Consider the following 25543-nt stretch of genomic DNA (forward strand, 5'->3'; position numbering starts at 1 on the left):
TCTCCCATGTCCCCCATATCCCCACGTTCCCCCCATGTCCCCACATCCCCCCCATGTCCCATAACCCCCCCATGTCCCCATGTCCCATATCCCCACCATGTCCCCCATATCCCCCCCATGTCCCCACGTCCCCCCCCATGTCCCCCTGTCCCCGGTGTCCCCATACCCCCCCATGTCTCCCTGTCCCACATATCCCCACCATGTCCCATATCCCCTCCATGTCCCCATGTCCCCCCATGTCCCACATCCCCCCCATGTCCCATGTCCCCCATGTCCCACATCCCCCCCATGTCCCCATGTCCCATGTCCCCTCCATGTCCCCATGTCCCCCCATGTCCCCACATCCCCCCCATGTCCCCACATCCCCCCCATGTCCCCCCATGTCCCCACATCCCCCCCATGTCCCCCCATGTCCCCACGTCCCCCCATGTCCCCTTGTCCCCCCATGTCCCCCCATGTCCCCACATCCCCCCCCCGTCCCCCCCATGTCCCCCGTCCCACCAGCGCGGTGGCGAGGCGCAGCACGCTGAGCAGGGTGCGGGCCGAGGTGAAGGTGCCCCCCCCCGCCCCCTCCCGGCGCAGCTCCACGTAGGCGGCCGTCAGGTACTCGGCCAGCGCGGGGGGGACCAGCGGCTGCCGGCGCTGGCACGTGGACAGGTAGCGGCTGCGGGGACAGGGGACGTGGGTATAGGGACATGGGACAGGGGACAGGGGACATTGGGATATGGGACATGGGACATTGGGATATGGGGACATGGGACAGGGGGATATGGGACATGGGGACAGGGGACGTGGGTATAGGGGCATGGGACAGGGGACAGGGGACATTGGGATATGGGACAGGGGACAGGGGACATGGGACAGGGGGATATGGGACATTGGGATATGGGACATTGGGATATGGGACAGGGGACATGGGGACATGGGGGACAGGGGATATGGGGACATGGGGGACATGGGACAGGGGGACATTGGGAAGGGGACATTGGGACAGGGGACATTGGGACAGGGGGACATGGGACATTGGGATATGGGACATTGGGATATGGGACAGGGGACAGGGGGACATGGGACATGGGGATATGGGGACATGGGACATTGGGACATGGGACAGGGGGATATGGGACAGGGGACAGGGGGACATGGGGGACAGGGGACATGGGACAGGGGGACATGGGACAGGGGGACATGGGACAGGGGGACATGGGACATTGGGATATGGGACAGGGGACAGGGGGACATGGGATAGGGGGATATGGGGACAGGGGACATGGAACATGGGGGACATGGGACAGGGGGACATGGGGGACATGGGGGACATGGGGGACATGGGGGACATGGGGGACATGGGGGACATGGGGGATATGGGGACAAGGGGACATGGGGACAAGGGGACAAGGGGACAGGGGGACATGGGGACAGGGGGACATGGGGACAGGGGGACAAAGGGATATGGGGGACAAGGGATATGGGGGACAAGGGACAGGGAGGGACAGGAGGATATGGGGGACATGGGACATGGGGGACAGGGGGACATGGGGGACAGGGGGACATGGGGGACAGGGGGGGTTGTGGGGGACGGGGGGGGATATTGGGATATGGGACATGGGGACAGGGGGATATGGGAGGCATAGGGACATGAGACATGGGGACAGGGGGGACATGGGGATATGGGAATGGGGGATATGGGACATGGGGACAGGGGGACATGGGGACATGGGGACATGGGGGGACAGGGGGACCTGGGGACAGGGGTACATGGGGACAGGGGGACACCGTCCGTACCGCATGAGGCGCATGTCGAGCGGTGCGCGCGGCGCCGGGCGGCTGCCGGTTGTGCTGGTGCACGTACGTGATGTGCTGGGCCAGCCTGGGGACAGGGGGGACGGGGGGACACGGGGGGACGGGGGGGACACGGGGGTCAGGGGGGACACGGGACACCCAGAGCCCCCATAGCCCCACTGCCCCATAGCCCCCCATGGCCCCATACCCCCCATATCCCCCCATACCCCCCATATCTCACCTGAGGTCGTTGTCGCGATCGGGCGTGTCGGGCAGCACCCAGAGCCCCCATTGCCCCATAGACTCCCATTGACCCATAGACCCCCACTGCCCCATTGACCCCCACTGCCCCCATTGACCCATAGAGCCCCATTGACCCATAGAGCCCCATTGACCCCCATTGACCCATAGAGCCCCATTGCCCCCCATTGCCCCCATTGACCCATAGAGCCCCATTGACCCCATTGACTCATAGACCCCCATGGCCCCATACCCCCCATATCTCACCTGAGGTCGTTGTCGCGATCAGGCGTGTCGGGCAGCACCCAGAGGCCCCATTGCCCCATAGACCCCCATTGACCCCCATTGACCCATAGACCCTCATTGACCCCCATTGACCCATAGACCCCCATTGACCCATAGACCCCCATTGACCCCCATTGCCCCATAGACCCAGAGCCCCATTGACCCCCATTGCCCCCATTGACCCATAGAGCCCCATTGCCCCATAGACCCCCATTGTCCCCCATTGTCCCCCATTGACCCATAGAGCCCCATTGCCCCATAGACCCCCATAGCCCCCCATGGCCCCATAGACCCCCATGGCCCCATATCCCCCCATAGCCCCCCATGGCCCATAGACCCCCACTGCCCCATTGACCCCATAGACCCCCATTGCCCCATATCCCCCCATGGCCCCATACCCCCCATATCTCACCTGAGGTCGTTGTTGCGATCGGGCGTGTCGGGCAGCACCCAGAGCCCCCATAGCCCATAGACCCCCATTGACCCCCATTGCCCCATAGACCCCCATTGACCCCCATTGCCCCATAGACCCCCATTGCCCCATAGACCCCCATAGCCCCCCATGGCCCCATACCCCCCATATCCCCCCATATCTCATCTGAGGTCGTTGTCGCGATCGGGCGTGTCGGGCAGCACCCAGAGCCCCCATAGCCCCATAGACCCCCATAGACCCCCATAGCCCCATAGACCCCCATAGACCCCCATTGCCCTCTAGACCCCCATAGACCCCCATGGCCCCATAGACCCCCATACCCCCCATAGCCCCATACCCCCCATATCTCGCCTGAGGTCGTTGTCGCGATCGGGCGTGTCGGGCAGCACCAGAGCCCCCATTGCCCCATTAGACCCATAGACCCCCATATCTCACCTGAGGTCGTTGTCGCGATCGGGCGTGTCGGGCAGCACCCAGAGCCCCATTGCCCCATAGACCCCCATAGACCCCCATTGCCCCATAGACCCCCATAGCCCCCATACCCCCCATATCTCACCTGAGGTCGTTGTCGCGATCGGGCGTGTCGGGCAGCACCCAGAGCCCCCATTGCCCCATAGACCCCCATAGACCCCCATTGCCCATAGACCCCCATTGCCCCATAGACCCCCATAGCCCCCCATGGCCCCATAGCCCCATACCCCCCATATCTCACCTGAGGTCGTTGTCGCAATCGGGCGTGTCGGGCAGCACCCAGAGCCCCCATTGCCCCATAGACCCCCACTGACTCCCATTGCCCCACAGACCCCCACTGCCCCATTGACCCCCATTGCCCCATATCCCCCATACCCCCCATATCTCACCTGAGGTCGTTGTCGCGATCGGGCGTGTCGGGCAGCACCCAGAGCCCCCATAGCCCCATAGACCCCCATAGACCCCCATTGACCCATAGACCCCCATAGACCCCCATTGCCCCATAGACCCCCATAGACCCCCATTGCCCCATTGACCCATAGAGCCCCATTGACCCATAGACCCCCATTGCCCCATTGACCCATAGAGCCCCATTGACCCATAGACCCCCATAGACCCCATTGACCCATAGACCCCCATAGACCCCCATTGCCCCATTGACCCATAGAGCCCCATTGACCCATAGACCCCTATTGCCCCCCATTGACCCATAGAGCCCCATTGCCCCATAGACTCCCATTGACCCCCATTGCCCCATAGACCCCCATAGCCCCATAGACCCCCATAGCCCCCCATGGCCCCATAGACCCCCATAGCCCCATATCCCCCCATAGCCCCCCATGGCCCCATAGACCCCATAGCCCCCCATGGCCCCATAGACCCCCACTGCCCCATTGACCCCCATAGCCCCATTGACCCCCATAGCCCCATAGACCCCCATAGACGCCCATTGCCCTCTAGACCCCCATAGCCCCCCATGGCCCCATACCCCCCATAGCCCCATACCCCCCATATCTCACCTGAGGTCGTTGTCGCGATCGGGCGTGTCGGGCAGCACCCAGAGCCCCCATTGCCCCATATCCCCCCATAGCCCCCCATGGCCCCATAGACCCCCACTGCCCCATTGACCCCCATAGCCCCATTGACCCCCCATAGCCCCATATCCCCCCATAGCCCCCCATGGCCCCATAGACCCCCATTGCCCCATAGACCCCCATAGCCCCATATCCCCCCATACCCCCATAGCCCCCATATCCCCCCATATCTCACCTGAGGTCGTTGTCGCGATCGGGCGTGTCGGGCAGCACCCAGAGCAGGTCGAAGCGCGACAGCAGCGCGGGGGCAGCTGCGCGTTGTGCTCGGGGCTGCGCCGCGGGTCGTAGCGCCCGCGGGCCGGGTTGGCGGCCGCCAGGACGGCGCAGCGCGCGTTGAGCGTGGCCAGCACGCCCGCCTTGGCCACCGAGACGCTCTGCTGCTCCATGGCCTCGTGGATGGCCACGCGGTCGCCCTCGGTCATCTTGTCGAACTCGTCGATGCAGCACACGCCGCGGTCGGCCAGCACCAGCGCCCCCCCCTCCAGCGCCAGCTCCCCCGTGGCCGCGTCGCGCAGCACGGCCGCCGTCAGCCCCGCGCCCGACGACCCGCGGCCCGTCGTGTATTGGCCTGGGGGGGGATGGGGGTGATGGGGGTGGGGGGGGTGATGGGGGTGTGGGGGGTGATGGGGGTGTGGGGGGTGATGGGGGTGATGGGGATGGGGGGGTGGGGGTGATGGGGATGGGGGGGTGATGGGGGTGTGGGGGTGATGGGGGTGTGATGGGGGTGATGGGGATGGGGGGGGTGATGGGGATGGGGGGGTGATGGGGGGGAATGGGGGTGATGGGGGGGAATGGGGGATGGGGGGGATCAGCCCCGCGCCAACGACCCGCGGCCGTCGTGTATTGGCCTGGGGGGGGATGGGGATGGGGGGGTGATGGGGGGGAATGGGGATGGGGGGGTGATGGGGATGGGGGGGGTGATGGGGATGGGGGGGGTGATGGGGATGGGGGGGGTGATGGGGATGGGGGGGGTGATGGGGGTGATGGGGGGTCATGGGGATGGGGGTGATGGGGGGTCAGCCCCGCGCCCGACGACCCGTGGCCCGTCGTGTATTGGCCTGGGGGGGGATGGGGGTGATGGGGGTGATGGGGGTGGGGGGGGGTGATGGGGGTGATGGGGACGGAGGGGGTGATGGGGGTGTGGAGGGTGATGGGGGTGATGGGGATGGGGGGGGTGATGGGGATGTGGGGGTGGGGGGAGTGATGGGGATGTGGGGGCGGGGGGAGTGATGTGATGGGGATGGGGGTGATGGGGGTGATGGGGGGTGATGGGGGTGATGGGGGGTGATGGGGGTGATGGGGGGTGATGGGGGGTGATGGGGGTGGGGGGGTGATGGGGGTGTGGGGTGCATGGGGGTGTGGGGGTGATGGGGGGATCAGCCCCGCGCCCCGACGACCCGCGGCCCGTCGTGTATTGGCCTGGGGGGTGATGGGGGTGATGGGGGTGATGGGGGTGATGGGGGTGGGGGGGTGATGGGGGTGGGGGGGGTGATGGGGGTGGGGAGGGTGTGGGGGGTGATGGGGATGTGGGGGCGGGGGAGTGATGGGGGTGATGGGGATGGGGGGGGTGATGGGGGGATGGGGGGGGTGATGGGGTGGGGGGGGTGATGGGGGTGGGGGGGGTGATGGGGATGGGGGGGTCGATGGGATGGGGGGGTCGATGGGGGGGAATGGGGGTGATGGGGGATGGGGGGGATCAGCCCCGCGCCCGACGACCCGCGGCCCGTCGTGTATTGGCCTGGGGGGTGATGGGGGTGATGGGGGTGGGGGGGGTGATGGGGGTGTGGGGGGGTGATGGGGGTGTGGGGGTGATGGGGGTGATGGGGATGGGGGGGTGGGGGGTGATGGGGATGGGGGGGTGGGGGGGGTGTGGGGGTGATGGGGGTGTGATGGGGGTGATGGGGATGGGGGGGTGATGGGGATGGGGGGGGTGATGGGGATGGGGGGGTGATGGGGGGGAATGGGGGTGATGGGGGGGAATGGGGGTGATGGGGGGGAATGGGGGATGGGGGGGATCAGCCCCGCGCCCGACGACCCGCGGCCCGTCGTGTATTGGCCTGGGGGGGGATGGGGGTGATGGGGGTGGGGGGGGGATGGGGACGGAGGGGGTGATGGGGGGTCATGGGGATGGGGGGGTGATGGGGGTGTGGGGGGTGATGGGGGTGATGGGGATGGGGGGGGTGATGGGGATGGGGGGGTGATGGGGGATCAGCCCCGCGCCCGACGACCCGCGGCCCGTCGTGTATTGGCCTGGGGGGAGATGGGGATGGGGGGGGTGATGGGGATGGGGGGGTGATGGGGATGGGAGGGGTGATGGGGATGGGAGGGGTGATGGGGGGGTTATGGGGGGGGATGGGGGGGGTTATGGGGGGTCAGCCCCGCACCCGACGACCCGCGGCCCGTCGTGTATTGGCCTGGGGGGAGATGGGGGTGATGGGGGTGGGGGGGGGTGATGGGGATGGGGGGGAATGGGATATGGGGGGCTATGTGGGGGCTTATGGGGGGGGTATGGGGGGGGTATGGGGGGCATGTGGGGGGGTACGGGGGGGGTGCCCCGCACTCACTGCGCGGGGCCAGGCGGTCGATGTAGCACAGGAGCTGCGACTTGGCCACCCCGGGGTCGCCCAGCAGGCACATGTTGATGTTCCCTGGGGGGGGACAAAGGGGGGGTGAGAAAGGGGGGGGTTGGCAAGAAGGAAAGGGGGGGGGGCGAGAAGTGGGGGGGGGCGGGGCGAGAAGGGGGGGGGGCGGGGCGAGAAGGGGGGGGCGGGGCGAGAAGGGGGGGGGGCGGGGCGAGAAGAGGGGGGGGGCGGGGCGAGAAGAGGGGGGGGGCGGGGCGAGAAGAGGGGGGGGGCGGGGGCGAGAAGAGGGGGGGGCGGGGCGAGAAGAGGGGGGGGCGGGGCGAGAAGAGGGGGGCGGGGCGAGAAGAGGGGGGCGGGGCGAGAAGAGGGGGGGCGGGGCGAGAAGAGGGGGGCGGGGCGAGAAGAGGGGGGCGGGGCGAGAAGAGGGGGGCGGGGCGAGAAGAGGGGGGCGGGGCGAGAAGAGGGGGGCGGGGCGAGAAGAGGGGGCGGGGCGAGAAGAGGGGGGCGGGGCGAGAAGAGGGGGGCGGGGCGAGAAGAGGGGGGCGGGGCGAGAAGAGGGGGGCGGGGCGAGAAGAGGGGGGCGGGGCGAGAAGAGGGGGCGGGGCGAGAAGAGGGGGCGGGCGAGAAGAGGGGGGCGGGGCGAGAAGAGGGGGGCGGGGCGAGAAGAGGGGGGCGGGGCGAGAAGAGGGGGGCGGGGCGAGAAGAGGGGGGCGGGGCGAGAAGAGGGGGGGCGGGGCGAGAAGAGGGGGGGCGGGGCGAGAAGAGAGGGGGGCGGGGCGAGAAGAGGGGGGGCGGGGCGAGGAAAGCATGAATGGGAAGAGGAGGGGATGGAAAAAAGGGGATGAATGGGAAAGGGGGGGGATGGGAAAGGGGGGTCCCAAAGTGGGGGTCAAGGGGGGGTCCCCAAAGTGGGGGTCAAGGGGGGGGGGTTTAGGCGGGGAGAGTGTTCAAGGGGGGGGTGTTAAGGGGGGGGGTTAAGGGGGGTTCAAGGAGTGGATTCAAGGTGGGGGGGGGGGTCCCAAAGTGGGGGTCAAGGGGGAGTGGGGGGTCCCAAAGTGGGGGTCAAGAGGGGGGTACCAAGGGGGGTGTTAAGGCAGGGGGGGTCCTAAACTGGGGGTCAAGGGGGGGGTCCCTAAGTGGGGGTCAAGGGGGGGGTACCAAGAGGGGGGTTAAGGCGGGGGGGGTCCCAAAGTGGGGGTCAAGGGGGGGGTACCAAGGCGGGGGTTAAGGCGGGGGGGGGTCCTAAAGTGGGGGTCAAGGGGGGGGTACCAAAGTGGGGGTCAAGGGGGGGGTACCAAGAGGGGGGTTAAGGTGGGGGGAGGGTCCTAATGTGGGGGTCAAGGGGGGGGTCCCTAAGTGGGGTCAAGGGGGGGGTCCCAAGGGGGGGTCCCAAGGAGGGGTCAAGGGGGGGGTCAAGGGGGGGGTACCAAAGTGGGGGTCAAGGGGGGGGGTCCCTAAGTGGGGGTCAAGGGGGGGGTCCCAAGGGGGGGGTCCCAAGGGGGGGGTCCCAAGGGGGGGTCCCAAGGGGGGGTCCCAAGGGGGGGGTCCCCAAGGGGGGGGGTCCCAAGGGGGGGGTCCCAAGGGGGGTCCCTCACCGCGGATCCTCATGCCGCGGGGGCTGCGCTCCACGCCCCCCACCAGCAGCAGCAGCAGCGCCTTCTTCACGTCCTGCAGCCCATAGAGCTCGGGGGCGATGGAGCCCGCCAGCTTCTCGTAGAAATCCTCCTCTGCCAAACAGGGCGGGGGGGGGCGCTGGGACACCCCCAGACCCCCCAGGGAACCCCCAGACCCCCCAGGGAACCCCCAGACCTATGGGACCCCCCCAGACCCCCCAGGGACCCCCCAGACCTATGGGACCCCCCCAGACCCCCCAGGGAACCCCCAGACCTATGGGACCCCCCCAGGCAACCCCCAGACCTATGGGACCCCCCCAGGGAACCCCAGACCTATGGGACCCCCCCAGACCCCCCCAGGGACCCCCCAGACCTATGGGACGCCCCCAGGGAACCCCCAGACCTATGGGACCCCCCCAGACCCCCCTATATGATCCCCAGAGCCCCTGGGACCCCCCAGACCTATGGGACCACCTGGGACCCCCCAGACCCTCAGAACCCCCCCAGACCCCTCTATATGATCCCCAGACCCCCTGGGACCCCCCCCAGACCAGCCAGGACCCCATGACACCCCTGGGACCCCCTATGGGATCCCCAGACCCCCCAGTACCCCCCAGGACCCCCCCAGGACCCCCCTATGGGACCCCCAGATCCCCCAGGACCCCCCAGGACGCCTATGGGACCCCCAGACCCCCCTGGACACCCCCAGGACCCCTATGGGACCCCCAGACCCCCCAGGACCCCCTATGGGACACCCCCAGGACCCCTGGACACCCCCAGGACCCCTATGGGACACCCAGGGACCCCCAGACCCCCCAGGACCCCCCAAACCCCCCCACCTGTGATCTGCCGGAGCTCGTCCTCGCTCAGCTCCCCCCCCTCCCCATCATCTTCCTCGCTCTTGCTCATCTTCATCACGCAATGCGCCTCCAGGTACGTGTCCGACAACAGCCCCTGGGGGGGCGGCAATGGGGGGGTCGGGGGGGGTTTGGGGTACGGGGGGGGGTTTGGGGGTGCATGGGGGTTTTGGGGTACATGGGGGGTTTTGGGTGCATGGGGGGTGGTTGGGGGGCGGGTTTGAGCCTCCAGGTACGTCTCTGATAGCAGCCCCTGGTGGGGGGGGGCAACAATGGGGGGGTTGGGGGGGTTTTGGGGTGCACAGAGGGGGTTTTGGGGTGCAGGGGGGTTTTGGGGACCCCCCCATACCTGCGCCCCCTGCTGGAAGCCGGGTCGGAGCAGCGGGAGGAAGATGCTGGGGGGTTTGGGGTGCAATGGGGTGGGTCAGGGGGGTTTTGGGTGCAGGGGAGTTTTTGGGGTACAGGGGGGGTTTTGGGGTGCAGGGGGGTTTTGGGGACCCCCGTACCTGCGCCCCCTGCTGGAACCAGGGGCGGAGCAGCGGGAGGAAGACGCCACCCCTGGGGGCAGGGGGGTTTGGGGGTGCATGGGTGGGGTTTTGGGTACGGGGGGGTTATTGGGGTACACAGGGGGGGTTTTGGGGTGCAGGGGGGTTTTGGGGACCCCCGTACCTGCGCCCCCTGCTGGAAGCCGGGCCGGAGCAGCGGGAGGAAGACGCCGGTGACGCTGACGTGGTCCCCGGGCTGCGCCAGCCGCGTGTTCTCCCCATGGGCGGCCACCAGGATGGAGCGCGGGAGGTGGCCCGGGGGACCTGGTCGCTCTGGGGACAACGGGGACATTGGGGACAACGGCGACATTGGGGGCAATGGGGACATCGGGGGCGATGGGGACGATGGGGACGATGGCAGCATTGGGGGCAATGGGGACATTGGGGGCAATGGGGACATTGGGGGCAATGGGGACAATGGGGACAATGGGGACAATGGCAGCATTGGGGGCGATGGGGACATTGGGGACGATGGGGGACCTGGTCGCTCTGGGGGACAATGGGGACATTGGGGACAATGGCAGCATTGGGGACATTGGGGGCAATGGGGACATTGGGGGCAATGGGGGACCTGGTCACTCTGGGGACAATGGGGACATTGGGGACAATGGCAGCATTGGGGGCAATGGGGACATTGGGGGACCTGGTCACTCTGGGGGACATTGGGGGCAATGGGGACAGTGGGATATTGGGGGCATGGGGGACAATGGGGACAAAGGGGGACCTGGTCACTCTGGGGGACAATGGGGGCATTGGGGACAATGGGGACAATGGGGACATTGGGGACAACAGGGGACCTGGTCACTCTGGGGGTCATGGGGACAATGGGTCATTGGGGGACCTGGTCATTCTGGGGGGGACAATGGGAACGGGGGCTGGTTTGGGCCACCCTGTGGTGCTTTGGGGTGCCCCCCCATATTTTTGGGGTGCCCCCCCCCACTCACGTGCTCCTGCAGGCGCAGGTCCTGGCGCCGGGTGAAGCGGCAGCCGCGGCTCTGGGGTTCATGTGCCCCCCCCCCAGTATTTTTGGGGTGCCCCCCCCATATTTTTGGGGGTGCCCCCCCACTCACGTGCTCCTGCAGGCGCAGGTCCTGGCGCCGGGTGAAGCGGCAGCCGCGGCTCTGCAGGTGCAGCCGCCCCCCCGCGCGGTTCGTGCGGCACTCGGCGCTGGGACACGACAGCAGCGGCGTGAACGTGGGCGCCTGGATCTGGGGGGGGGGATGGGGGGGGTGAGGGGGGACCCCAAAACCCCCCCTTGGGCTCCCCAAATCCCCCTGGGGTCTCCAAGACACCCCCAGGTTCACAAACCACCCCCAGTCCCCCAAACCGCACCCAGGCCCCCCCACCCCCCAACCAGGGTCCCCAAACCCCCCCCCCCCCCCAGTCCCCAAAATCCCGTGACCCTCAAGACCCCCCTGGGATCCTCAAGACCCCCTGGGATCCCCAAGACCCCCCCAGGTTCCCAAACCCCCCCCAAGTCCCCCCCAAAACCCCACCCGGGGTCCCCAAATCCCCCCCAGGGTCCTCAAGAACCCCCCTGGGTCCCTACCCCCCCCGGGGTCCCCAAAACCCCCTGTGACCCCCAAGACCCCCCTGGGATCCCCAAGACCCCCCCCCAGGTTCCCAAACCCCCCCCAAGTCCCCCCCAAAACCCCACCCGGGGTCCCTAAACCCCCCCAGTCCCCAAAACCCCCTGTGACCCCTAAGACCCCCCCCCGAGTCCCCAAGACCCCCCAGGGTCCCCAAGACACCCCCCAGGGTCCCCAAAATCCCCTGTCCCCCAAAAAAACCCTTGGGGTCCCCAAAACCCCTTATGGGTCACCTGAGGTCACGTGACCCTGGGGATTCCCCCAACCCCTTATGGGTCACCTGAGGTCACGGGACACTGGGGATTCCCCCAACCCCTTATGGGCCCCCAACCCCTTCAGGGTCACCTGAGGTCATGGGACACCAGGGATTCCCCCAACCCCTTATGGGTCACCTGGGGACACAGGAACACCAAGGTGGGTCACCTGAGGTCACGGGCTCCCCAAACCCCTCCTGGGTGACCCCAAACCCCCCCTGGGTGTCCCCAAACCGCCCCCCCCCGTGTCACTGACGGGCTGGTACGTCTCGGCGCCGCACTGGTCGCAGGTGTACGTGGCCACCACCATCATGGGCTGCACGTCGGTGACACGGGTGACAACACCCCGCACTGTCACCAGCTTCCCGATGCTGTCGGCGCGCACCTCGCGGATCACGCGCGGCTTGCACGACGAGGGGGGGGCGGAAGTACAGCTCGCTGGGGGGGGACACGGGGGGGTCAGGGATGTGGGGGGGGACAGGGGTTGGGGGGACAGGATGGGACAGGGACAGAGGTGGAGGGGGGATGGGGACACGGTGCGGGGGGGACGTGCATTGGGGGGGGGATGATGGATGGGGGGTGTGATATGGGGCGGATGCGATATGGGGGGGGGGATGCGATATGGGGGGGGGCACGCGATTTGGGGGGTAATGACACGCGCGATATGGGGGGGGAGGACACAATTGGGGGGGGAGGGAGGACGCGACACTGGGTGTGGGGGGGAACAAAGGGGACAAGGGGGGGGCACAGGGATCACAAAGGGGACAAGGGGGGGCACAAAGGGGACAAGGGGGGGGCACAAAGGGGTCACAAAGGGGACAAGGGGGGGGGCACAGGGGTCACAAAGGGGACAAGGGGGGGCCCAAAGGGGCCGGGGGGGGCACAAAGGGGACGGGGGGGGGCACAAAGGGGGTCACAAAGGGGACAAGGGGGGGAGCACAATGGGGACGGGGGGGACACGGGGGGGTCACAAAGGGGACGGGGGGGGACACGGGGGGGTCACAAAGGGGACGGGGGGGGACACAGGGGGGTCACAAAGGGGACAAGGGGGGGACACGGGGGTGTCACAAAGGGGCCGGGGGGGGGGGTCACTCACAAGCGGCGCAGCAGCTCGGGCGGGGTACTGGTTTTGGGGGGGCCCGTGGTTCCCCCCCCTGGCGCCCGCGCTGCTCCAGCAGCAACCGGTGCTCGATGTACACGTCCAGCGCGTCCTTGGGGGGGCACCTGGGGACACGGGGACATTGGGAACCCCCCCAGACCCCCATGGGTCACCTGGGGACATTGGGGATCCCCCCAGACCCCCATGGGTCACCTGGGGACATTGGGGACCCCCCCAGACCCCCATGGGTCACCTGGGGACATGGGACATCATGGGGACACTGGGGACCCCCTGACCCCCTATGGGTCACCTGGGGACACGGGGACCCCCATAACTCCTTATGGGTCACCTGGGGACATGGGGACATCATGGGGGGGACACTGGGGATCCCCCCCAACCCCTTATGGGTCACCTGGGGACATGGGACATCATGGGGGGACATGGGGATCCCCCAGACCCCTTATGGGTCACCTGGGGACATGGGACATCATGGGGGGACATGGGGATCCCCTCAACCCCTTATGGGTCACCTGGGGACATGGGACATCATGGGGGGACATTGGGGACCCCCCAGACCCCTTACGGGTCACCTGGGGACATGGGACATCATGGGGGGGACACTGGGGATCGCCCCAAGCCTGTATGGGTCACCTGGGGACATCATGGGGGGGACAGTGGGGATCCCCTCAACCCCTTATGGGTCACCTGGGGACATCATGGGGGGGGACACTGGGGGATCCCCCCAACCCCCTATGGGTCACCTGGGAACATGGGACATCATGGGGACATTGGGGACCCCCCAGACCCCTTATGGGTCACCTGGGGACACAGGGACCCCCATAACCCCTAAAGTGTCCCCTGGGGACATTGGGGCCGTCCCGGGGTGCCCCGGGGGGGTCCCCCAAACCCGCCCCCCCCCCCCCCCGCTGACCTCCTTGTCCCGGTAGAGTCACCTGGGGACATGGGACATCATGGGGACATTGGGGACCCCCAAGACCCCTTATGGGTCACCTGGGGACATGGGGACATCATGGGAGGGACATTGGGGATACCCCCATAACCCCTTATGGGTCACCTGGGGACACAGGGACCCCCATAACCCCTTATGGGTCACCTGGGGACATCATGGGGGGGGACATTGGGGATCCCCCCAACCCCTTATGGGTCACCTGGGGACATGGGACATCATGGGGACATTGGGGACCCCCCAGACTCCTTATGGGTCACCTGGGGACATGGGACATCATGGGGGGGACACTGGGGGACCCCCCCCCAACCCCTTACGGGTCACCTGGGGACAGAGGGACCCCCATAACCCCTTATGGGTCACCTGAGGACACAGGGACCCCCATAACCCCTTATGGGTCACCTGAGGACACGTGGACATCACGGGGGAACATGGGGACATTGGGGACCCCTTCTGTGTCCCCTGGGGACATCGGGGCCGTCCCGGGGTGCCCCGGGGGGGGTCCCCCAAACCCGCCCCCCCCCCCCCGCTGACCTCCTTGTCCCGGTAGAGCGGCAGCAGCTCGTGGGCGGCGTCGGCGAAGACGCGGCCGTAGCGCCGCGCGTTGTCACAGGCGGCCTGCGCCAGCTCGGGGGCGTCCTCGGCCACGTCGTCCAGCGCCACGCGCAGCGCCACGCGCTCCCGCCGCGCCACCGCCCGCTGGGGACACGGGACACGGCTTGGGGACGTGGCGCCGAGCCCGGGGACACCAAACACGGGCCGCAAACCCGACGTGGGGACACCAAACCAGGCTTGGGGACATCAAACCGGGCTTGGGGACACCAAACCCACCATGGGGACACCAAACTGGGCTTGGGGACCCCAAACCAGCCATGGGGACACCAAACACGGGCCACAAACCCGATGTGGGGACACCAAACCGGGCTTGGGGACACCAAACCCAACATGGGGACACCAAACCGGGCTTGGGGACACCAAACTGGGCATGGGGACACCAAACCCGCCATGGGGACACCAAACATGGACCACAAACCCGACGTGGGGACACCAAACTGGGCTTGGGGACACCAAACTGGGCTTGGGGACACCAAACTGGGCTTGGGGACACCAAACACGGACCCAAAACCCACCATGGGGACACATAACTGGGCTTGGGGACACCAAACATGGACCCCAAACCCGCCATGGGGACATCAAACTGGGCTTGGGGACACCAAATGGGGCTTGGGGACACCAAACACGGACCCAAAACCCACCATGGGGACACCAAACCTGCCATGGGGACACCAAACATGGACCCCAAACCCACCATGGGGACATCAAACTGGGCTTGGGGACACACACCAAACACGGACCCAAAACCCACCATGGGGACACCAAACCTGCCATGGGGACACCAAACATGGACCCCAAACCCACCATGGGGACACCAAACGGGGCTTGGGGACCCCAAACCCGCCATGGGGACCCCAAACATGGACCCCAAACCCGGCATGGGGACACCATGGGGACACCAGACCTGCCACAGGGTCACCGAACTGGGGACCCCAAACCAGCCATGGGGACCCTGAACCCGCCATGGGGACCCCGAACCGACCCCGGGGACCCCAAACCGGGGACCCCAAAGCAGTCTCAGGGACCCCAAACTGGAGACCCCAAACCAGCCATGGGGACCCCAAAGCAGCCCCGGGGACCCCAAAGCGGCCACAGGGTCACCGAACTGGAGACCCCAAACCCACCCTGGGGACCCCAAACTGGCCATGGGGACCCCAAACCGGGGACCCCAAACCGCCCACGGGGACCCCAAACCGCCCATGGGGACCCCAAACCGCCCATGGGGACCCCAAACCGGCCCCGGGGACCCCAAACCGGAGACCCCAAACCGGAGACCCCAAACCGCCCACGGGGACCCCAAACCCGCCATGGGGACCCCGAACCGGGGACCCCAAACCGGCCCCGGGGACCCCGAACCGGCCATGGGGACCCCGAACTGGGAACCCCAAACCAGCCATGGGGTCCCCGAACCGGCCATGGGGATCCCAAACCGGAGACCCCAAACCGCCCATGGGAACCCTGAACCGGGGACCCCGAACCGGCCATGGGGACCCCGAACCGGGGACCCCAAACCCGCCATGGGGACCCCGAACCGGGGACCCCGAACCGGCCCCGCTCCCCCCGCTCTCACCAGCAGCTCCCGGTACGGAAACTCTTTGTTGCCGTCGGGGCCATCGCGGTAGAATTCCTGCAGGAACCGCTTCGCCTTCTCTGCGGAGAGAACGGGGGTCGGTCCCGGTTCCCGTTCCCGGTTCCCCGGTTCCCGTTCCCCGGTTCCCTGGTCCCGGTTCCCTGGTCCCAGACCTTTCTCAGCGGTGTAATCGAGCGGCGCCATCGCGGGGGCCGAGCCGGTTCGGTTCGGTTCGATTCGGTTCCGTTCGGTTCGATTCGGTTCCGTTCGGTTCCGTTCGGTTCCGTTCGGTTCCCGCCGCCTCTCCCGGTTCCCGCCGCCGCCGCCGCAAGTGGCGCGAAAACCCGCCGCCACGTGACCGCCGCCGCCCAATGCGCCTCCGCGTCGCGCCTCCCGGCCAATGAAAACACGCGGTGGCGGCGGCGCGGCCACGCCTACCACCACCCCCTCCCCTTTGTCATGTGACCGGCGCCCGCGCGCGGCGGGACGCGCGTCTTGGGGGGCGCCGGACACGCCCCTTCTTAAAGGGGCCGCGGCCGGAGGGGCCTTTTTGGGGGGGGGGGGGGTCCCCAAAGCGACCCCCCCCGGGTCCCGCAGCCCCGCCATGTTGTCCCAGCTCTTCATCCTCTCGTCCAAGGGCGACCGGCTCATCCATAAGGACTGTATCCTGCCCACCCCCCCCCAATCTGGGGGTGTCCCCCCCGTGTCCCCCCCACGCGTGTCCCCGTTTTCCTTGACCCCCCCCCCCCCCCGCCCCAGTTCGCGGTGACACCGGCGGCGGCACCGACCTGGCCGAGACGTTTTACCGGCGGATCACGGCGCTGCCGGGGGACCAGGCGCCCGTGTTCATGGTGACGGGGACAGGGGGGACAGGGGGGGACATGGGGGGACATGGGGGGACATGGGGACATGGGGGGATATGGGGACATGGGGGGACCTGGGGACATGGGGGGATAGGTGGGGACATGGGGGGATATGGGGGGACATGGGGACATGGGGGGATATGGGGACATGGGGGGACCTGGGGACATGGGGGGATAGGTGGGGGACATGGGGGGATATGGGGACAGGGGGGGACATGGGGACATGGGAGGATATGGGGGACATGGGGATATGGGGACATGGGGACAGGGGGGACATGGGGGGATATGGGGGGATAGGGGGGCATGGGGGGATATGGGGGGATATGGGGGACCTGGGGACATGGGGGGATATGGGGACATGGGGGGACGTGGGTACATGGGGTGACATGGGGACATGGGGCGACATAGGGATATGGAGGGATATGGGGACACGGGGGGACATGGGGGGATGGGGGGGGACAGTGGGGACACAGGACATGGGGATGCGGGTGGACATGGGGACATGGATGGACATGGGTGACATGGGAGGACATGGGGGGATATGGGGGACATGGGGTGACATGGGGACATGGGGGGACATGGGGACATGGGGGGACATGGGGATATGGGGGGACATGGGGACATGGGGGGATATGGGGATATGGGGATATGGGGGGATATGGGGACATGGGGGGACGTGGGTGACACGGGGGACGTGGGGATGCAGGGACCTGGGGGACATGGGGGTGTGGGGGACACAGGGGGACGTGGGGGTGTGGGGGCACACGGTGCCACGTCCGTGTCCCCAGGCCCACGGGGGGTGTCACTTCGCCCACGTTCGGCACTCGGGGCTGCACTTCGTGGGCACGGCCAGCCCGGACGCCTCGCCCTTCACGCTCGTGGAGTTCCTGAACCGGTACCGGGGACACGGGGACACGGGGACAGGGGACACGGGGACAGGGGACATGGGGACATGGGGACATGGGGATGTGGGGACGTGGGGACATGGGGGGACATGGGGACGTGGGGACATGGGGGGACATGGGGGGACATGGGGGGACATGGGGACATTGGGGGACATGGGGGACATGGGGATATGGGGATATGGGGGGACATGGGGACATGGGGACACTAAGGGGACATGGGGGGACATGGGGGGACATGTGGGGACATGGGGGGACATGGGGACATGGGGATATGGGGACGTGGGGGGGACATGGGGGGACATGGGGGGACATGTGGGGACATGGGGACGTGGGGGGAGATGGGGGGACATGGGGACATTGGGGGGACATGGGGGGACATGGGGACGTGGGAACATTGGGGGGACATGGGGACATTGGGGGGACATGGGGGGACAATGGGGACAAGGGGACACTGAGGGGACATGGGCACATGGGGGGGACATGGGGACGTGGGGACACTGGAGGGACATGGGGGGACATGGGGACATGGGGGGGATGTGGGGACACTGGGGGGACATGGGGACATGGGGGGACATGGGGACATTGGGGGACATGGGGACATGGGGACGTGGGGGGACATGGGGGGACGAGGGGACATTGGGGGGACATAGGGGGACATGGGAGGATATGGGGGGACATGGGGACACGGGGACATGGGGACATAGGGGGACACGGGGGTGACATGGGGTGACATGGGGGGACACGGGGGGACACGGGGTGACATGGGGTCACACGAGGTGACATGGGGGGACACGGGGGTGACAGGGGTGACACGGGGGGGACACGGGGGGACACGGGGGTGACATGGGGGGACAGGGGGGGACACGGGGTGACAGGGGTGACACGGGGGGACACGGTGTGACAGGGGTGACATGGGGTGACACAGGTGGACACGGGGGGACACGGGGGGACACGGGGTGACAGGGGTGACACGGGGGTGACATGGGGGTGACAGGGGGTGACACGGTGTGACACGGGGTGACAGGGGTGACACAGGTGTCCCCGCAGGCTGGTGACGCTGCTGCGCGATTTCTGCGGGACCCTGAGCGAGCGCAGCCTGAGCCAGAACTTCACCCTCGTGTACGAGCTGCTGGACGAGCTGCTGGTGGGGACGGGGACACGGGGACACGGGGACACGGGGACATCATGGGGACATGGGGACACGGGGACATCATGGGGACATGGGGGGACATCATGGGGACATGGGGGGACATGGGGGACATGGGGACACATGGGGACATGGGGACATGGGGGACATGGGGACACATGGGGACATCATGGGGACATCATGGGGACATGGGGACATGGGGGGACACGGGGACACGGGGACATGGGGACATGGGGGGACACGGGGACATGGGGACACGGGGACATGGGGACATGGGGGGACACGGGGACATGGGGACACGGGGACATCATGGGGACATGAGGACATGGGGACATCATGGGGACATGGGGGGACACGGGGACATGGGGACATGATGGGGACACGGGGACAGGGGGACATGGGGACATGATAGGGACATGGGGACACAGGGACATGGGGGGACATGGCGGGACATGGAGGGACACGGGGACATGGGGGGGCATGGGGATATGGGGGACATGGGGACACGGGGGGACATGGGGATATAGGGGGACATGGCGGGACACGGGGACACAGGGGACATGGGGGACATGGAGGGACACGGGGACATGGGGACACGGGGGGACAAGGGGACATAGGGACATGGGGACACAGGGGGCATGGCAGGGGGTTGGGGACATCACGGGGGACACCACAGGGACATCATGGGGGGGTGGGGAAATGGGGGACATCCCAGGGGACACGGGGGGGGACACTGTAGGGACATTGTGGGGGGGCTGGGGGAAGGCAGGGGGGGTTGGGGACACCCTGGGGACATTGGGGACATGGTGGGGGGGGCTGGGGGAAGGCGGGGGGGGTTGGGGACACCCTGGGGACATTGGGGACATGGCGGGGGGGCTGGGGGATGGCAGGGGGGGTGGGGACATCGTGGGGGACATTGGGGACATGGTGGGGGGGCTGGGGGAAGGCGGGGGGGTTGGGGACACCCTGGGGACATTGGGGACATGGCGGGGGGGCTGGGGGAAGGCGGGGGGGTTGGGGACATTGGGGACATCGTGGGGGGCTGGGGGAAGGCGGGGGGGTTGGGGACATTGGGGACATCGTGGGGGGGCTGGGGGAAGGCGGGGGGGTTGGGGACATTGGGGACATGGTGGGGGGGCTGGGGGAAGGCGGGGGGGTTGGGGACATTGGGGACATCGTGGGGGGGCTGGGGGAAGGCGGGGGGGTTGGGGACATTGGGGACATTTGGGGGGGGGCTGGGGAAGGCGGGGGGGTTGGGGACATGGCGGGGGGGCTGGGGGATGGTGGGGGGGTTGGGGACACCCTGGGGACGTCCTGGCTGTCCCTTTGTCCCCAGGAGCACGGGTACGTGCAGACGACGTCCCCCGAGGTTCTGCGCAGCGTCCTGCACAGCGAGCCCGAGGCCACCAAGCCCTTCAGCCTCCTGGACCTGCGCTCCGTGGGGCTGGTGGGCGGGGACACGCGGGGACACTGGGGGACACCACGGGGGTACCCTGGGGACACCCCTGGGATACCCTGGGGACACGCGGGGACACTGGGGACAACAGGGGGACACCCTGGGGACACTGGGGACACTGGGGGACATCACAGGGATACCCTGGGGACACTTGGGGACATCACAGGGATACCCTGGGGACATGCGGGGACACTGGGGACAACAGGGGGACACCCTGGGATACCCTGGGGACACTGGGGGGACATCACGGGGGTACCCTGGGGACACCCCTGGGATACCCTGGGGACACGTGGGGACACCTGGGGACAACAGGGGGACACCCTGGGATACCCTGGGGACACTTGGGGACATCACAGGGATACCCTGGGGACACTGGGGGACATCACAGGGGTACCCTGGGGACACCCCTGGGATACCCTGGGGACACGTGGGGACATGCAGGGACACCTGGGGACACTTGGGGACATCACAGGGGTACCCTGGGGACATGTGGAGACACTTGGGGACACGTGGGGACACCTGGGGACATGCAGGGACACCTGGGGACAACAGGGGGACACCCTGGGATACCCTGGGGACACTTGGGGACATCACAGGGATACCCTGGGGACACGCGGGGACACTGGGGGACATCACAGGGGTACCCTGGGGACACCCCTGGGATACCCTGGGGACATGCGGGGACAACAGGGGGACATCGCAGGGGTACCCTGGGGACATCATGGGGTCACCTGGGGACACGCGGGGACACCTGGGGACATCACAGGGGTACCCTGGGGACACCCCTGGGATACCCTGGGGACACTTGGGGACACCTGGGGACACTGGGGGACATCACAGGGGTACCCTGGGGACATCATGGGGTCACCTGGGGACACACGGGGACACCTGGGGACAACAGGGGGACACCCTGGGATACCCTGGGGACACACGGGGACACCTGGGGACATCACAGGGATACCCTGGGACACCCCTGGGATACCCTGGGGACACGTGGGGACACTGGGGGACAACAGGGGGACACCCTGGGATACCCTGGGGACACGTGGGGACACTTGGGGACATGCAGGGACACCTGGGGACAACAGGGGGACACCCTGGGATACCCTGGGGACACTTGGGGACATCACAGGGATACCCTGGGGACACCCCTGGGATACCCTGGGGACACTTGGGGACAACTGAGGACACCTGAGGCTTTAAGGAAGAACTGGGATGGACTGGGAGGGTTTAAGGAAGAACTGGGATGGACTGGGAGGGTTTAGGAATGAACTGGGGTGCACTGGGAGGGTTTAAGGAACTGGAATGGACTGGGAGGGTTTAAGGAAGAACTGGAATGGACTGGGAGGACCTTAGGAATGAACTGGGATGCACTGGGAGGGTTTAAGGAAGAACTGGGATGGACTGGGAGGGTTTAAGAAAGAACTGGGATGGACTGGGAGACCCTTAGGAATGAACTGGGAGGGTTTAAGGAACTGGGATGGACTGGGAGGGTTTAAGGAAGAACTGGGATGGACTGGGAGGGTTTAAGGAAGAACTGGGATGGACTGGGAGGGTTTAGGAATGAACTGGGGTGCACTGGGAGGGTTTAAGGAACTGGGATGGAGTGGGAGGGTTTAAGGAACAACTGGAATGGACTATAAGGACCTTAGGAATGAACTGGGATGGATTGGGAGGCCTTAAGGAAAAACTGGGATGGACTGGGAGGGCTTAAGGAAGAACTGGAATGGACTCGGAGGCCCTTAGGAATGAACTGGGAGGGTTTAAAGAACTGGGGTGGACTGGGAGGGTTTAGGAATGAACTGGGGTGCACTGGAGGGTTTAAAGAACTGGGATGGACGGGGAGGGTTTAGGAATGAACTGGGAGGGTTTAAAGAAGAACTGGGATGGACTGGGAGGGTTTCGGAATGAACTGGGGTGCACTGGGAGGGTTGAACTGGGACCCGCGTCCCCCCCGTTTCAATGTCCCCCCAGTTTGGAGCCGAGACCCAGCAGAGCCGCGTGGCCCCCGGATCCGCCGCCACGCGCCCCGTGCTGCCCCCCCGCGGCGAGCAGGTAGGACCCCGCTGTCCCCAAGTGTCCCCAAGCTGCCACCTCCCCCCGCTGTCCCCCAGTGTCCTCAATGTGTCCCCACGGTGTCCCCTGGTGTCCCCACAGTGACCCCAGTGTGTCCCCTGGTGTCCCCAAGGTGTCCCCAATGTATCCCCAAGTGTCCCCAGTGTGTCCTCCAGTGTCCCCAAGGTCTCCCCCAGTGTCCCCAAGGTGTCCCCTGATGTCCCCTGGTGTCCCCAATGTGTCCCCAAGGTGTCCCCAACATGTCCCCACAGTGACCCCAATGTGTTCTCCAGTACCCCCAAGTGTCACCAAGGTGTCCCCAATGTATCCCCAAGCGTCCCCTGGTGTCCCTTGGTGTCCCCCCAGTATCCCCAATGTGTCCCCTGGTGTCCCCAATGTGTCCCCAAGGTGTCCCCAATGTATCCCCAAGTGTCCCCAGTGTGTCCCCCAGTGTCCCCAAGGTGTCCCCAAGTGTCCCCAAGGTGTCCCCCGGTGTCCCCAGCATGTCCTCAAGTGTCCCCATAGTGTCCCCAGTGCATCCCCACAGTGTCCCCTGGTGTCCCCAAGGTGTCCCCAATGTATCCCCAAGTGTCCCAGTGTGTCCCCCAGTGTCCCCAACGTGTCCCCAAGTGTCCCCAACATGTCCCCTGCTGTCCCCCCAGTGTCCCCAATGTGTCCCCAAGGTGTCCCCAAGGTGTCCTCAGGGTGTCCCCAAGTGTCCCCAATGTGTCCCCTGCTGTCCCCCCAGTGTCCCCAAGGTGTCCCCAATGTGTCCCCCAGTGTCCCCAATGTGTCCCCATGGTGTCCCCCAGTGTCCCCAATGTGTCCCCTGCTGTCCCCCCAGTGTCCCCAAGGTGTCCCCAATGTGTCCCCAACGTGTCCCCTGGTGTCCCCAATGCATCCCCAAGGTGTCCCTCGGTGTCCCCAATGTGTCCCCAAGCATCCCCATGGTGTCCCTAAGTGTCCCCAAGGTGTCCCCTGGTGTCCCCCCCCAGTGTCCCCAGTGTGTCCCCATGGTGTCCCCCAGTGTCCCCAAGGTGTCCCCTGCTGTCCCCCCAGTGTCCCCAAGTGTCCCCCAGTGTCCCCAACGTGTCCCCCGCAGGGCAGCAGGAACGAGGTGTTCGTGGACGTGGTGGAGCGGCTGACGGTCGTCATCGCCGCCAACGTGAGCGGGGACGTGTCCCCAAATTGTCCCCAAGGGATCCCCCACCCCTCAGCGTGTCCCCAAGGGACCCCATGTCCCCCCACCCCTCAATGTGTCCCCAAGGGACCCCATGTCCCCCCACCCCTCAATGTGTCCCCAAGGGACCCCATGTCCCCCCGCACTTGACCATGTCCCCAACTTGTCCCTAGGGAACCCCCATGTCCCCCCACCCCTCAATGTGTCCCCAACTTGTCCCCAAGGGACCCCCATGTCCCCCCACCCCTCAGTGTGTCCCCAAGGGACCCCCATGTCCCCAACTTGTCCCCAAAGGACCCCCATGTCCCCAAGTGTCCCTGTGTCCCCAACTTGTCCCCAAGTGTCCCCAAGGGACCCCCATGTCCCCCCACACTTAACCATGTCCCCAAGTGTCCCTGTGTCCCCAACTTGTCCCCAAGGGTCCCCATGTCCCCCCACACTTGACCATGTCCCCAACTTGTCCCTAAGGGACCCTGTGTCCCCAACTTGTCCCCAAGTGTCCCCCATGTCCCCCCACCACTCAATGTGTCCCCCAGTGTCTCCTGTGTCCCCAACTTGTCCCCAAAGGACCCCCATGTCCCCAACTTGTCCCCAAGGGTCCCCCATGTCCCCCCACCACTCAGCGTGTCCCCAAGGGACCCCTGTGTCCCCAACTTGTCCCCAAGGGTCCCCATGTCCCCCCACACTTGACCATGTCCCCAACTTGTCCCTAAGGGACCCTGTGTCCCCAACTTGTCCCCAAGGGTCCCCCGTGTCCCCAACTTGTCCCCAATGTCCCCGTGTCCCCCCAGGGCACCCCCCTCAAGGTCGATGTGCAGGGGGAGATTCGCCTCAAGTGTTTCCTGCCCACCTGCCCAGGTAAGGGGGGCTGGGGGTCCATGGGGGGCTGGGGGTCCATGGGGGTCCATGGGGGGTTCATGGGGTCTGGGGGTCCATGGGGGGTCCATGGGGGGCTGGGGGTCCATGGGGGGCTGGGGGGGGTCCATGGGGGTCCATGGGGGTCTGGGGTCCATGGGGGGGTCTGGGGGTCCATAGGGGGTCTGGGGGGACCCATGGGGGTCTGGGGTCCATGGGGGGCTGGGGATCCATGGGGGTCCATGGGGGTCCATGGGGGTCCATGGGGGTCTGGGGGGGTCCATGGGGGTCCATGGGGGTCTGGGGGGGTCCATGGGGGTCCATGGGGGGCTGGGGGTCCATGGGGGTCCATGGGGGCTGGGGGGGGTCCATGGGGGTCCATGGGGGTCCATGGGGTCTGGGGGGGTCCATGGGGGGTCTGGGGGTCCATGGGGGTCTGGGGGTCCATGGGGGTCCATGGGGGTCCATGGGGGTCTGGGGGGGTTCATGGGGGTCCATGGGGGTCTGGGGTCCATGGGGGGCTGGGGATCCATGGGGGTCCATGGGGGTCCATGGGGGGCTGGGGTCCATGGGGGTCTGGGGGTCCATGGGGGGCTGGTGGTCCATGGGGGTCCATGGGGGGTCTGGGGGTCCATGGGGGGTCCATGGGGGTCTGGGGGGGTCCATGGGGGTCCATGGGGGTCTGGGGGGGTTCATGGGGGTCTATGGGGGGTCTGGTGGTCAATGGGGGTCCATGGGGGGCTGGTGGTCAATGGGGGTCCATGGGGGTCTAGAGGTCCATGGGGGTCCATGGGGGTCTGGGGTCCATGGGGGGGCTGGGGGTCCATGGGGTTCCATGGGGATCTGGGGGGGGTCCATGGGGGGTCCATGGGGGTCCATGGGGGTCTGGGGGATCCATGGGTGTCTGGGGGGGTTCATGGGGGTCCATGGGGGTCCATGGGGGTCCATGGGGGTCTGGGGGGTTCCATGGGGGGTCCATGGGGGTCCATGGGGGCTGGGGGGGTCCATGGGGGTCAGGGAGGCTTTGGGGACCCCCCATCCCCCCGTGTCCCCAGAGATGCGCATCGGGCTCTCCGCACTCGAGGA

At 67.1% G+C, this 25543-nt stretch overlaps 3 protein-coding genes across 3 annotated transcripts in view; 2 read left to right on the plus strand and 1 right to left on the minus strand.

Moving 5' to 3' along the window:
- Positions 1 to 12183, minus strand: part of MCM7 (minichromosome maintenance complex component 7) — a 12442-nt gene extending 259 nt beyond the window's left edge. The window contains 12 exon segments of the mRNA XM_065048287.1: positions 466 to 664; positions 1786 to 1808; positions 1810 to 1870; positions 4481 to 4550; positions 4553 to 4873; positions 6870 to 6953; positions 8483 to 8614; positions 9340 to 9454; positions 10027 to 10166; positions 10617 to 10635; positions 10973 to 11110; positions 12002 to 12183. Of these exon segments, the coding sequence (XP_064904359.1) occupies positions 466 to 664; positions 1786 to 1808; positions 1810 to 1870; positions 4481 to 4550; positions 4553 to 4873; positions 6870 to 6953; positions 8483 to 8614; positions 9340 to 9454; positions 10027 to 10166; positions 10617 to 10635; positions 10973 to 11110; positions 12002 to 12058 (1359 nt within the window). The 5' untranslated portion in view covers positions 12059 to 12183.
- POLD1 (DNA polymerase delta 1, catalytic subunit) overlaps positions 1 to 13904 on the plus strand; it is a 42350-nt gene extending 28446 nt beyond the window's left edge. The window contains 2 exon segments of the mRNA XM_065048288.1: positions 12675 to 12743; positions 13792 to 13904. Of these exon segments, the coding sequence (XP_064904360.1) occupies positions 12675 to 12743; positions 13792 to 13904 (182 nt within the window).
- A 2521-nt stretch (positions 13905 to 16425) lies between these two features.
- Positions 16426 to 25532, plus strand: AP4M1 (adaptor related protein complex 4 subunit mu 1; the record flags this gene model as incomplete). Its single annotated transcript, XM_065048289.1, has 9 exons — positions 16426 to 16658; positions 16756 to 16847; positions 17648 to 17754; positions 18812 to 18908; positions 20248 to 20358; positions 22342 to 22422; positions 23525 to 23587; positions 24394 to 24460; positions 25513 to 25532. Coding segments are annotated over exons 1-9 (696 nt in total), but the record flags the coding sequence as incomplete, so codon positions are not given.
- Positions 25533 to 25543: the final 11 nt, after the last annotated feature.

The sequence above is a fragment of the Columba livia genome, unplaced genomic scaffold (genome assembly GCF_036013475.1).
Source record: "Columba livia isolate bColLiv1 breed racing homer unplaced genomic scaffold, bColLiv1.pat.W.v2 Scaffold_409, whole genome shotgun sequence".
NCBI lineage: Eukaryota > Metazoa > Chordata > Aves > Columbiformes > Columbidae > Columba > Columba livia.